General features: G+C 41.0%; 1 protein-coding gene across 2 annotated transcripts in view; it reads right to left on the bottom strand.

Moving 5' to 3' along the window:
* The window catches only part of NELL2 (neural EGFL like 2), a 258,773-nt gene that overhangs the window by 19,747 nt on the left and 224,952 nt on the right, over positions 1 to 14,074 (bottom strand). Inside the window, exon 16 of one of the 2 annotated variants that reach the window (XM_066591718.1) lies at positions 8,490 to 8,630. The exons of the other annotated variant lie outside the window; for it this stretch is intronic. Coding sequence (XP_066447815.1) covers positions 8,490 to 8,630 — 141 coding nt within the window. The remainder of the gene's footprint in view (positions 1 to 8,489; positions 8,631 to 14,074) is intronic. 2 annotated transcript variants of the gene reach the window in all.

The following is a 14,074-nucleotide window of genomic DNA, read 5'->3' as shown; positions in this document are numbered from 1 at the left end:
CCTATCTGTACTGATGTTTAGTGTTTCAGTATATAAGAGAGCAGCACCAGGCGATGTTGTATTGTAAAAATCACATGATAAATCCAGCACAATTCATGTGTCTTCAGTAGAAAGAATCTTTATTCCCAAAACGACCAGATTACAGCTACAGATGTTTAGTGTTTGGTGTAATCTGCATGAATCACTTCTTTTCATTCTTACCTCAACATATCGGTATTTTTTGAGTTTCATTCACAAATACATTACCAGAAAAACATTATTGAGTTCTAAGTGTTTATTTTAGTATTTGAGGCCAGACAATATTTGACAATACTGTATTATTGTCTATGTAATAGTGCTATGTATCTCAGAAATGTGACGTAATAGATAAAATTTGATTCTTTCACTCAATTGAGCACCCCAAAATTAGTTGAATTAACCTGTTTCCAAACCAGATACAGAATTTTTTTTTCATTTGTTGTAGATGGTCAAAACAGATGGTCTTAAAATGTACTAGAATTGTCACAGAGACTCATGCTGGATGATAAATCTGGTGTATCTTTAAATGCATTTGCCTAACTTTATTCCACCTATTAGTTGCCTTACTTTACACTAGTTTTTGTGCCAAAACTTAGCCACAATTTTTGGTGCATGATGTTGTTTTTGGGCTATGCCACCTGTCAAGTGCAGCCCTTCCTTTTCACTGATGCAATGAAAAAAGTGTCTAAAAGTGTCTAACACCTAACCAGTGTGGGTCTGCATTTATTTATACACAGTATATAGTGCACATATCACTAAGGCTATATAGACATAATCTCACGTGAGTCCTGTTTATGTCTGCAATTAAAGGGGTTGTCCCGCGCCGAAACGGGTTTTTTTTTTTTTCAACCCCCCCCCCCGTTCGGCGCGAGACAACCCCGATGCAGGGAGGTAAAGAAAGCTCACCGGAGCGCTTACCTTAATCCCCGCGCTCCGGTGACTTCTCTACTCACCGCTGAAGATGGCCTCTTCCTCCGTGGACCGCAGCTCTTCTGTGCGGTCCACTGCCGATTCCAGCCTCCTGATTGGCTGGAATCGGCACGTGACGGGGCGGAGCTACACGGAGCTACACGGAGCCCCATAGAAGACTGCAGAAGACCCGGACTGCGCAAGCGCGGCTAATTTGGCCATCGGAGGCCAAAAATTAGTCGGCTCCATGGAGACGAGGACGCCAGCAACGGAGCAGGTAAGTAAAAAACTTTTTATAACTTCTGTATGGCTCATAATTAATGCACAATGTACATTACAAAGTGCATTATTATGGCCATACAGAAGTGTATAGACCCACTTGCTGCCTCGGGACATCTCCTTTAAGGAAGAAGGAACAATGCCTCTGCAATGCCACCTATTGGATAGCAGCATTCCTGCAAATGAATGTCCGATCCTTTATACAGGTCTTATGGAACAATAATTGGGAATTGAAAACCAAACCAGAATCCATACACAGACAGATGTTTCGGGATGTTTGCCCCTCATCAGTGTGCAGTAGGATTCTGGCTTGGGTAGTGAGGGGCCTGCGATGTGAGTCAGGAGGGGTATCATCACTCCTTAAGGAGAGCACCTAGAAGGTGAGTGAGGAGACTTATAAGGCCATTCATGTTCCACTGGGAAATATATCCAAACAAGGATGATGGAACAATGCCTCTGCAGTGCCACCTATTGGATGGCAGTATTCGTGCAAATCAATGTCCAACCCTTTCTACAGGTCTTATGGAACAATGATTGAGAATTGAACGCCAAGCCAGAATCCATGCTGAATCATTGTTTGCATATATTTCCCAGAGGAGCCTTATAAATCTCCTCACTTACCTTCTACGTGCTCTCCTTAACCCATTAAGGACCAAACGCTGCAAATTTACGGTGTTTAGTCCTGGGCTTTAATCCCAGCCGATTGTAAAAATACGATGGGGGATTAAAGCCCCTGCTTTTGCAATCAATCAGAAGTAGGTTGGGTTGTCAGCTGTTAGTCACAGTGGAGAACCCAAAGGAGAAGGCAGGAGTGATTTTTAAACTGTTCTGCCTTCTCCTTTCCTGAGTAAACAGCGCTCAATGAGCAGTATGCACTAAAAAGTGAAAGTGGAAGTGTTTCTTCCATTACACAAGACGGCAGTCACGTGACAACCAAGTTCCCTGGCACAGCAGAGCTGCAGGGTCCCAACAGACCCTGATCAGCTCTGCCAGGGACTATTGTCACTACAGGGGATGTTTTCCCTGTAACTGGATGCCCCAGCTACAGTGGGAAAGTGTCAAATAAAAATAAAAACATGTGAATGTCCCCCAGAGGTCTTTTATGACGTAAGTAATATAAATACTAAAAAACATAATTATATAAAGAAGTAAAGCAAAATTACAGAATAAAATAAAAATATATACATAAAAAAAAAACCAAACCGACGCCAACTAAAACAGTCACCGTATGGGCTCTGTAATCCAAAACCATCCATATTACATATCAAAATGTCCGAAACAAAATAAGGAACCTGTTCCCGTACTTTATTTAGCATAAATATACTAATTAAAAAAATATAAATGTTAAAAAATCATTTTTTTTTTAGCTTTTTAACACCCAATAAAGTTAAAAAACTGGATAATAAAGTAAGTGAAAAATATATAAAAAAAATAGGCCTATATGTCATGGGAAAAAAATGCAGTAAAATAATTTTGGGAGCTGAAGGACAAAAAATAGGACAGTTAAATCACCACATGGGTAAAATCCCTAAAAAGTGTCTGGTCTATAGGCGTACGAGGTGACCCAGCCCCTGCGCTTGAGGGGGCCCAGAGGCCGCTCTCTGCCATATACAAGTACACTTTCAGTTCGCACTGTCGGCGGCCGTGTGATTAGTGCAGTCAGGCCGACAGCACAAGCCGGAAACGAGAAGAAAGTAGGAGAAGGGAGGAGGAAGGACTCTGAGAGAGGACAGGGAAGGAAGAGGGGGGATGGGAGAAGAAGAAGAGGGGACGCAGACACAGACTCACGGCAAGGCACGGCACAGCATCGAGTGCAGCAGGGATGATGATGTCATCTCCCTGCTGCTTCCCTCCTGCTAACACTGTATACAGTTGCTCTCCTCACCAGAGAAGTGGTCTGGGCCCCTGGGTATGTATTTATCTACCTGCTTGTCTGTCTGTATGTCTATCTGTGTGTCTGTCTATCTATCATGCCTGTCTGTAGCTATCTATCTATCTATCTATCTATCATGTCTATCTCTCACCTCATATCTATCTCCGAATCTCTCTCATATCTTTCTATCTCTGAATCTCTCTCATAGCTATCCTTCTCATATCTCTCTCTCTCTCTCTCTCTCATATCTATCTATCTATTTATCAATCTCTCTCATATCTATCTATCAATCTTTCTCGTATCTATCTGTCTCATATCAATCTCTCACATCTGTCTCTCTCTCACTCTCCTATCTATCTAGCTATCTCTCACTCTCATATCTATCTATCTAGCTATCTATCTCCGAATCTTTCTCATATCTATCTCTCACTCTCATATCTATCTATGGTCATAAAGTGGCCAAAACACGTTGCATCTGTCGTTTGCCCTCTTGTATGAGGAACTACATTTGTATATTGTGACATTTGGAATACTCCACAATAAAGAGATTTAACCATCTCTGGGTGTGACTGTGAATCCCAACAAGAAGTTATACTTTCAGTGATTGAAAGGCTGTCCTGGGACTCCAAAGGTGGAGGTTTCACCCCACAACTGGACCATAGGGGAACCTCCCCCTTCAGAGTGAGTACCCAAAGTATATTTCTCGTTCTCTTATTTGAGAGCACAAGCACACTTACTAACATTTCTTCACCCCCATTATATTGTATTCTAGGGGGGTATCCATTTTTCTCTGCATGTGCTGCTCTCCAACCTGGGTGGATTATAGGAGGACCAAAGGGTTTTTCCTGTCTATAGAGTTACTATCAAGGCTCTGTCCACACCTACTTGGTATCTATCTCTCTTAGATATGGGTACGGGGGAGGGGGATAAAAGTCCCAGGGGGTGGGTGGGGCCCGAGCTGAACCTTTGCACTTGGGCCCCTGAGCCTTTAGGTACGTCCCTGGTCTAGTCCTTAAAGTACAAAACAGCCTGGTCCTTAAGGAGTTAAGGAGTGATGATACCCCTCCTGACTGTTCTTGTCTGACAAAGACAGAACTTGCAAGGTGCTGTGAGTTGCCCCTGAGTCTTGGGCACAACTCGCTCTCGGCTGTGTGAAAGTGGCCTTAACACCAAGAACATTAGCTTTGGTTTTCTTGATTATATGCTTGCCTTGCTTGTAGGCGTTAAAACACAATGGGGTTTTGTAGTGCGTGTCCCAGTGTATTTAACATAGAGGCCATAGATAATGTTTATAGCTGGAATTAAATTGTCAGGTTTAGAGCATTTAAAGATTATGTAGCCAGAGCCTATTTTTTCTGAATATACATCTGACACATTGATTTTACACCTGTTGCCGTGGATGTGCTACAGATAGATATACTAGAAACTGCAATGGCCTTAGGTTGCTGAGCAACAAAACAAACATTGTAAATTGGTTACTTGTGATTTTGGACACTTTTGGCATTCAAGTCATATTAAATGTACTCAGTCCAAATTATAATTCATGCTGGTCTTTAGTTACCAGTTGCATCTCATTACTGAATATGATTGTGTGGGTTTTTCCACAGCTACTCTACATCAAAATGAAGGAGAGCTGAAGAAAGCTGCACATGATACGACTCATATAGTACATTTGTGTGTATTGTGTTATAGAAGAATCAGTTAGATTCTCTCTCTCCTGGAAACTGGGAGGCGGAAACCACTTCAAAACAAGACTGGAGGCCGTCAGACTCCACAACCTACCTCACCATATTATAAAAAATATTTATGGGTGGAACTCTACATGACAGTTTCCATGTTTTGCATGTCAATTAATAAAACAATGACACACACCCTAAAGTGCTGCTACTTTCATCTTTGCTTGGGTGGGAATCAGGACTTTCATGCAGCACATCCCATAGACCCAATGGAGTAGTGCAACCTGTTGCATCTTCACTCATCACAGTGTTATGGCGTATCCCAACTTTGACCCTCTTACTTCCACAGCACATAAGTTAACATAATAAAAGGACTAGTCCCTGTGACTGCAGTCTGTTAATTTACATGTTTATTTTGATGTCACTGTTCTCTCCTGTAGTGTGGCAAGGAACTGACATTAGCTCTTCTGCATTCAGGTGGTTGATTGGGAACATCAATGATGACGTTATATGGCTTCCTTGTACAGAGGTGGCTTAAAAGCGTGCAGAGAAGATGCAATCTGCTTTTTCTCTGCATGTCTGATATCCCAGGTAACCGTGATCTACAGTAATGCGTTGTTACTATTACAGCACTGCTTATTAGTGATCTGTATATATGGGGACAGGAGGCAACTCATAGAACAGTGGTGCACAACCCGTGGTCTGCTACCTCACATTGCAAGCCCTGTGCAACCAGAGAGATGAGCACTGGAGTCAGGAGAGAGGACTATAGGATCATTTAATATTTTTATTAATGAGGAGCACAAATCTTTTAAAAACTTAACTCGGACAAACCCTTTAAATAAAATAAAAATAAATAAATAAAAGCCGAAAAAGATTAAAAAACACAAACAAGTGAAAAAAATAAAATAAAAAGCCCCTACTCTCCAAAAAGTACATCTCCAAACTCACATATACCAATTTTAGATGTCCTGTGTGACAGGAACACGTTTTGCATGTACATCAGGTCGTGACATGGAACAGTTTTCTACATGCATCAAGTGCTCAGTCATTAACATGTTCCTGTGAGGTTGAATGCATGTTACCCCACACTTATAATAATTATCCCAGGCACTAATATCAGTCTGTTCTACAGTTGCACTATAGATTTTTGCACCTTTAATTAGTAATGCCAGCACTTAGATGATTACATCCATGTACAGAGTCTGAGGCTAAAGGTAAAGGAGGGCAATTAATTTAGTACTATAATAAGGTTTTTGGCGCTATAGCATCATCATACATTACACCATTTAACATCACTATGCAATGGAGAATTAGAGAATGAATTTTGGAGGTAAATGTTATTCATTAAACAAACAACCTCAAAACGTAGTGTGGGTAAACAGGGAAAACTGTATTTTTTACTATTTCTGGCAATTTTTCCCTAAAATATTTCTCCAATAAATCTCCAATTTAAACATGTTTTCACCTTTGGAAAGCTGTATTATAAATGTGAATTTGTTGCTTGATCTACACCAAAATGGGTTTTTTTTCCCCCGACTTTCTTATTATATAAAATTGAGGAGGATAATAATTAAAACTGATAAACATTACTAGTATACCATATGGGAATCACAGAAGGAAAGGCCCCTCCAGCAAAAGGCTGTCACCAGAATTGTGTCGCTTCAGGGGTAGCATCCCAAGCGAAAATCAATTAAGGGGGAAAGGTGGAAGAAAATCTACTATGACTATAGAGATATTAGATATTGTATCTCCCAAAGGCCACTCTACTAGATTTCTCCAGATTCTTGGTCGATATCTACAGTGGGTAATCCAGCTGCTAGTCAGACTGAGTAATGACATAGCATCACCCACCTTACACAGTACCACCATATATCTATGGACCCTCTCTTATCCTCCATGGAGACCCAAATTAAGTGCCAGTCCAATGGATACTAACTAGGCATGATGCTCACAAATGCATTCCAACATTATGTCAAATACTCTACCTGGTGGGTAATCTGATTACCAGACAGATTTAGTACTGACTTAGTATATCCCACCTTTAGTATACCTAGTGTCTATGGATTTATTGTGAATCATAAGTGGAAAACCAAAACTGAGTGCCAGCCAAAGATGGATACTGACTATGCGTAACACTCTCAAATGGGTTCCAACATGTTATAAAAGATTCAGAATACCACTATGTATCCACTGATTTGATCTAAATCCTCAGTGGAAAACCAAAGTGAGTGCCAGCCAATAGATGCAAAGTGCTACACACAGTGTCCACCAGGAATCTAGAGAAATCTAGTATAATGGCCTTTGGAAGATACAATATCTGATATTTCTATGGTCATAGTAGATTTTCTTCTAGCTTTTACCTTAATTGATTTTCACTTGGGAATCAATGAGAGCTGTGCCTGCAGTTACAAGCGCCGGCCACTACACAGAGGTTCGGCACAGAGACTTCCGCTTCGACCTCTGTGTATTTGCGGCACCAACAACATGCCCCCGCTCAGCTGATTGGTCGGGGTCCCGAGCGACGGACCCTAGACGATCAATTATTGATGACCTATCCTAAGGATATGTCATCAGTAGTATTCTCACTAGTAAACCCCTTTAATTGATTTTCACTTGGGATGGTACCCCTGAGACTGTACAAGATATGAAACTGGTTTTCTACAATGTACAGTAACTCTATTCTCTAAGCAAGGCAGGACATACTGACATGAAATACACTTTAGTCAGTACTTTTGTTATGGCGCTGGAACCTGTCACTGCAGTACATTTTTACAGAACCATTTTATTAAATAATGTTACACGTGAACATATAACGGATACATTTTACTGGACTCTACAACAAAAACAGCCCAAAATGATTGTTAAACAAAAACAATTAAAGTGAATTGATGTTTATTTGTCATCACCCTGCAAAGGCTAAATCAAGATAAACCCCAAGAGGGTTCAGTTTATAATTTCCACTTTAAATTGATGCTATGCGCACACATGGCTTTCTGTCTCTCAAAAGCTTAAGAAAGAAATTCATTAAAATGCATCATGTTTAATAGAACAGAGAATCTTCGGTACTAATTAATATTCATCTCCATATTTCCATGATTCCCAAGTTACAATGTATATTGCATGTTATATATATGTATCATTATCAACACTGCAAAGGAGAATACATTTCAAGCAACAACCATGTGGGGGTGCTTTCTATATTCTTTTCCCACATCTAATCCTTGCACAGCACCTGACTTTAAAAGATAGTCCTGCTTTTAGTTGTATGGCCATTGTAATTGATTTTATTTCTCCTAGAGGCCTATTCAGTCACCAGAAAGAATATAATTTGTACTTCAGATGGAAGCACCACATAGTGTTACTTAGCCTTTTATTTATGTGGTTTTACAGAGCAGAGGAGAGATTCGGAGACATGAAATAAATGCAATTCCACTAATCCCCTCTATCTTTCTTCCATGAATAGATAGAGCAGAAACTACAAAGCCTTTCTTCATCATATTTGTGGTGTTATAGAAACAGCCTGATTTGTAAACTGAAATGTTCATCTCTATTTCTAGACCTAACGAAATCATATTGAAAAAGTCTGATTCCGTCTTTCACACGAAACTGAAAATTGTTTAATGTGCATAGAAGATGATTCTTAACATAAAAGTGATATTGTGTTATGATGATTCATGTCTTAAACGTTATCACACAAAGACCTTTGAAGCGTTGGGAATGGGAGTACTGACCTTCACATGACTCTCCCCCCAAAGAGAACATCCCATTGTCATGGTAGCCATCTCTGCATTCACAGTGGTACCAGCCCGGTAGGTTAATACAGTTAGCACGGCTATCACACTGAACAAATCCTTCGGCACATTCATCAATGTCTAATAAGCAGATACAAAAAAGTAAATCAGCTTAGTCCATGAACATGTACACAGTGTTATGTCATCTCTGAATACATCTTATCCCAGGTCACAGGCTACAGGTGCGAACAAATACTTCTGGCACATCTATTGCATCTTTCTACAAGTAAAGTCCTTTCTTTCTGATAGTTTTCTTTGATATAGAAAGTATCAAATACATTTGGAACAGAAAATAAACACCTTTTGTAACATTTTAATAATATAATAAAATACCCATTTAAATAATAAAACAAGAACTTTTCTCTTCAGTGTACTGGCATTATTCCTTAAGGTGACACTCCACATCCCTCCAATCCCATTTTTGACCATCCAAGATAGCTACTCCAATTTTAACCATCTAATGCGAACTGCCCTCTAATTAGCCATGAGATGAGTGCTGGCCAATCAGAGAGCAGGTATAGTGCATTAGTAGTCTAACACTGCCAATGCACTGTGGGGATTAAATAGTCTGAAGATTGCATCACTCATCTTGGAGGGTCTAAAACGGGAGCCAGAACCAGCCGAGCAGAGGGGAACAGTTGCAGACAAAATATCCTCTCCGGTCCCAGGGCAGAATTTTGTCGCGAAAGCAGAGGGTTGCTTTAAGATGTATATATTTCCATGATGTACTTTAGTCACATATTTTCCATTAACCAAACTTACCTTTTATCCATGACCTACATTACTACAACTGTCACTGGTCATCTATTGGTAATACTACTGTAAGTTAAGCTGAATGGTTCAACATGAGATACATTTAGAGATGAGCGAACCTACTCGTTTTGAGTAATTACTCGATCGAGCACCGCGATTTTCGAGTACTTCCGTACTCGGGTGAAAAGATTCGGGGGGCGCCGGGGGGCGGGGGGAGGCGTGGCGGAGTGGGGGGTAGCAGCTCTCTCTCCCTCTCCCCCCCACTCCCCGCTGCAACTCCCCACTCACCCACGGCGCCCCCCGAATCTTTTCGCCCGTGTACGGAAGTACTCAAAAATCGCGGCGCTCGGGCGAAAAAGGGGCGTGGCCGAGTAGGTTCGCTCATCTCTAGATACATTCTATCACAAGGTTTAGCAAACCAATATTGGGCTTAATGGCCTCAACAACTGGAGAAAAAACATTTTTTTCCCCATGAAAGAAGTGTTACCTATGACAGAGACTCATGCTTTTTGCCACTGCTTTGAGAAAAAAGAAATATTACGGAGTGTGGTTCTTTGGGCCCACTGAAAGAAAATTTGCACATCCACTTTCAGTTGCATTGTGACCTTTATTGTTATCATTGCACACACAGGACATATCATCAATAACATTGAATAGATTATTAACCCCAAATACATAGATATACGTAACAAGGGACTGACAATGGGATTGTCTGATGCTGTTTCTTTTGGGGCCTTAATTGTATAAAAGCCTAAGGCTGGTTTTAACACGGGCGACAATATTGTGCGATTTTCTTGCGATGCAACAGTTCTACAAATCACATGTATTTGAAGCCCATGCTTTCCTATGGGTTCCTTCACATTAGTGATGTTTTGTTGCCTGCTACATTACGAGAAAAAAAAAATCACAGGTTGCTAAATATTGGCGCAATTTGCGATGTATTGTAGCCTATGTTTGCCTATGGAGCCTTCCTTTCTGTTGCATCATATCACACGGAAATGCGGTTTTCATGTGGTGCGATGCAGCTTTTACTGTAGGAATTCCTACTGTAAAAGTTTTAAAATAAGCCCTATCTGATTGGTTTTTCAGTGCCATGGCTCAGTCAATCAGAGCCAGTGCTCAATTAACCAATCACAGCCATTCATTGAATAGCTTTGATTGGTTCATCAAGCGCTGGCTCTGATTGGTTCTCGAGCCATTCAGAGGCAGTGATTCCTAGAGGCGGGGATTTTCAAACCACCGACCAGGAAGTGTTGCCTGAAGACTGAAGACAAGTGCCGGGGACCTGAAGAGAAGAAGTGCGGAGGAGCTGACAGCCCCTTTAAGGTATTTTTTTATGCCCCTAGGGCTTATTCCTCCCCCAACAACCTCCCTGAAAACTCTGGAAGAAAACTGTCCAAAAGTCACGTGACTTTGTAGCAACACAAAATCATATCACTGCAAGAAAACGCAGTGATATTGCACAGAACACTGATACGATATCACTGCGATTTTCTCGCAGCAATGATGCTTGTGTTAAAGAAGCCCAAGTCCAAAGTAGAATCCTCTATTATTCCAGATACGCAAGTCCAAACCGGAAAGTGTCCATTAGAAATAATAGCCTGAGCAAGCTAGTGAGCAATATTTCAGTCCTTCTTGATTTCTTTACACACAAGCAGTTTTTTTTTACTATTTTGGGAAAAATACTGTACGAACAATTACATTGTCCTAATATATACTATATTACATACACTGATCAGCAATAACAGTACAATTACTGTCATGAGAGATGAATAACACTGATAAACTTGTGACAATACCACCTGTCAAAGAGTGGAACGTATTAGGAAGCAAGTGAACTGTCAGCTCTTAAAGTTGATGTCTTGTAGGTAGGAAAAATGGGCAAGTGTAAGGATCTGAGCAACTTTGATAAGGGCCAAACTGTGATGACTAGTTGGCTGGATCAGAGCATCTTCAAAACAGCAGCTATTGTGAAGTGTTTCTAGTATACAGTCATTGAGAGGCAGGGTCATGGGCTCCTAAGGTTCATAGATCCATGTGAGTTGTGAAGGCTAGCCCATCTAGCCTGATCCCACAGAAAAACTACTGTCACACAAAGTGAAACATCACAGATTTCTGCATACCTGCAGAAGACTCAAACTGCCCATGTTGACCAATGTCCACCACTGAATTTACCTACAATAGGCATATGAGCAATCAGAACTGGAACATGGACCAATGGAAGAAGGTAGACTGGTCCGATGAATCACATTTTATTTTCCATGCTTTGAATGGCACTTACCTGGGGAGATGGCACTTAAATGCACTACAGAAAGAAGGCAAGCCAACAGAGGCAATGTGATGCTCTGGGCAATGTTCTGCCAGGAACAGGGTGGATTGGCCATATAGTTTACCAGGAAATTTCCCGGTGGACCGAATGTCCCTGTAGTATACCTTGAGCTGGCAGCCAGTGTAATCTCTAAGCTGCAGGCAACGCGGCCACACAGCTTCTGATCTCCCCGCTCAGTATTTTAGAAAGCCCGTGCACTGCAGAGGCACCGCACTTCCTCCTCTCCTCTCTGCATTCACAGAGACTGAGCTGCCATCGGAGCACAGCTACAGAGCAGGTGATTGATTGCTGTGTGCTCCACTGCGACTCTCCATCCTCAGCCTCCTCCATGTGTTTACATAATAGGAGGATGGATGGAGTGGATCACAGCTGCAGCTCCTGCGGCACTCATCACTACTGTCTCTCAGAAGTTAACTGTGCAGCTTCAGAAGGAGGAAAGGCGGCAGGCAGCGGGCACTACTGCCCACCAAAGTTTCACATGTGGTTAAAAATAGGCTATAATTAAATAGAAATGATAAACATTCATGTGTAATATATATTTCTAATATTTATACGCTCACAATGGCTACTCCAGTATCCCTGCCTTGTGTTAGTGAGCTAGGGAGCATTCCCGCAATGGTTTTTACTATGCTGTGGGATTACATCAGGGGGTTCCATCACAGTTGCTGAACAGCACTGTAACGGAACGGCAGAACGGAAAGGAACAAAACCATTCTTTCCCATTAGTTAAATGGACACCAGTTTGATGTCTGTTTTAGAAAGGTTCTGTCCATTTATTCAGGAATAGTTTGAGGAATGTCTGTAAAATAGACTCGGCCCTATATTATATGGTTCAAGACCTAGGTGGTAGAAGGCCACCAGAGACCCAAACGGAAAGATCCAAGGACATATTAAATTGAAGCCATAGGTCCCATGTTGTGTAATATGTGCTAGATCTAGCCTCCTTCAAAGCTTTCATCTCTTCTATGCGCATTGGAGAATTCACAGCCTCAACCCAAGGACTTCAGGACATAAGAAACTATTTCCACAATCTAAGAATGATCTGTCGCATCAACATGACAAAAAAGTGGAACAAAACCTTTTTCATTTTCAAGATTGGTCTGGGGAACATGGACAATAGGACTATTTCTTGTATCATGGAATTAGAATAAAGACTTAATAACCGGTATAACTTGGAAACATTATCCCGAAGGGATGCAATAAGGAGACATTCCCACCAGATATGAAGAAAGGTCCTTAAGCCAGGGTGATACCAACATATATCAGCTACTTGCATGAAAATCCTACAGTTTGGCTGGAGTCTTGTACCAAAGGGACAAAAGCCTATAGTTCATTTCCTGTAACCGACATGAGAAAGTTATTTTATGAAACCAAAGAAATTATCTTTGTCCCTAACCCCCTCCCCCAAGGTTTTACCTAATTCTCTCTCTCAGAACTGAATATAAGTAGAAGTCAAGTCCCCTATATCCTCCCCAATCAACACATTATAAACGTGATAAATTACATGGACTGGGGCCTCATGTGAAATACAAAACCACTCCCAGGGCAGAACAGGGCCCATCAGCCTTGCTGTCTGAGCCAAGGAGGCAACAAAGCTGCAGAGCTAGTGGTACTGAAACCAAAATCCCAGTCGCATACCACAAGCATCTACAATATCTACCAAGAGCTGCAGCTTCTCCGGAGTCATTGTGCCACAGATAGGGAGAACGGGATCACACAAGAGAGAAAGTAATGAAGGTAGAAGACCAGACGTAGACATGCGGAAAAGTATAGTAGTTAAGAAGAATAGTCCGTGAATATTTTTATAGAAGCCTAGAAGCAGCCAAAACAATTCTTGAGCTCGATGTGGCACCATATCTCCACCCAGAGTTTCAAAGACTGATGGTGAAATAAAGCTAAAACACAATTGCTTATACAATCCTAGTTGTGTAAAATGTAAATAAATGTAAAGGAAAAAAAATGCAATGATTTTAAAATCTCATATAACCATATTTTATTCACAATAGAACACATACATTTTTCTATTTCATTAAAAATTACCAGTAACTAATCTAGAAATTGATGGCAGCAACATATCTCAAAAAACGTTGGGCCGGGGCCATCTCTGCCACTGTGTAGCATTCCCTCTTCTTTTTTCAACAGTGAGGGGACCAGTTGCTGAAGTTTTGGGGATCAGCAGGGATCTGGTTTCCCAGGTGTTTGATAGCAGAAAACTGCCATTAAAAAGGGAAAGACCTCTAAAGATGGGCTACTTCCTGACTGGAAAGGGTAACATTAAGGATCCCCAATTTGTAAATTTTAACCTTAAAAATTACTTAATTTGCTAAACCGTCAAATTCTTGCAAGATAACTGAGAGGCCGATGCTGTGTGATGATATGTATAATAATACCCTGTTTCCCTGAAAATAAGACATACTCTGAAAATAAGACATAGCATGATTTT

The sequence above is a fragment of the Eleutherodactylus coqui genome, chromosome 2 (assembly GCF_035609145.1).
Source record: "Eleutherodactylus coqui strain aEleCoq1 chromosome 2, aEleCoq1.hap1, whole genome shotgun sequence".
Classification (NCBI taxonomy): Eukaryota; Metazoa; Chordata; class Amphibia; order Anura; family Eleutherodactylidae; genus Eleutherodactylus; species Eleutherodactylus coqui.
Note: the sequence above shows the minus strand (reverse complement) of the source record. Positions and strands in the feature narration are given on the sequence as shown.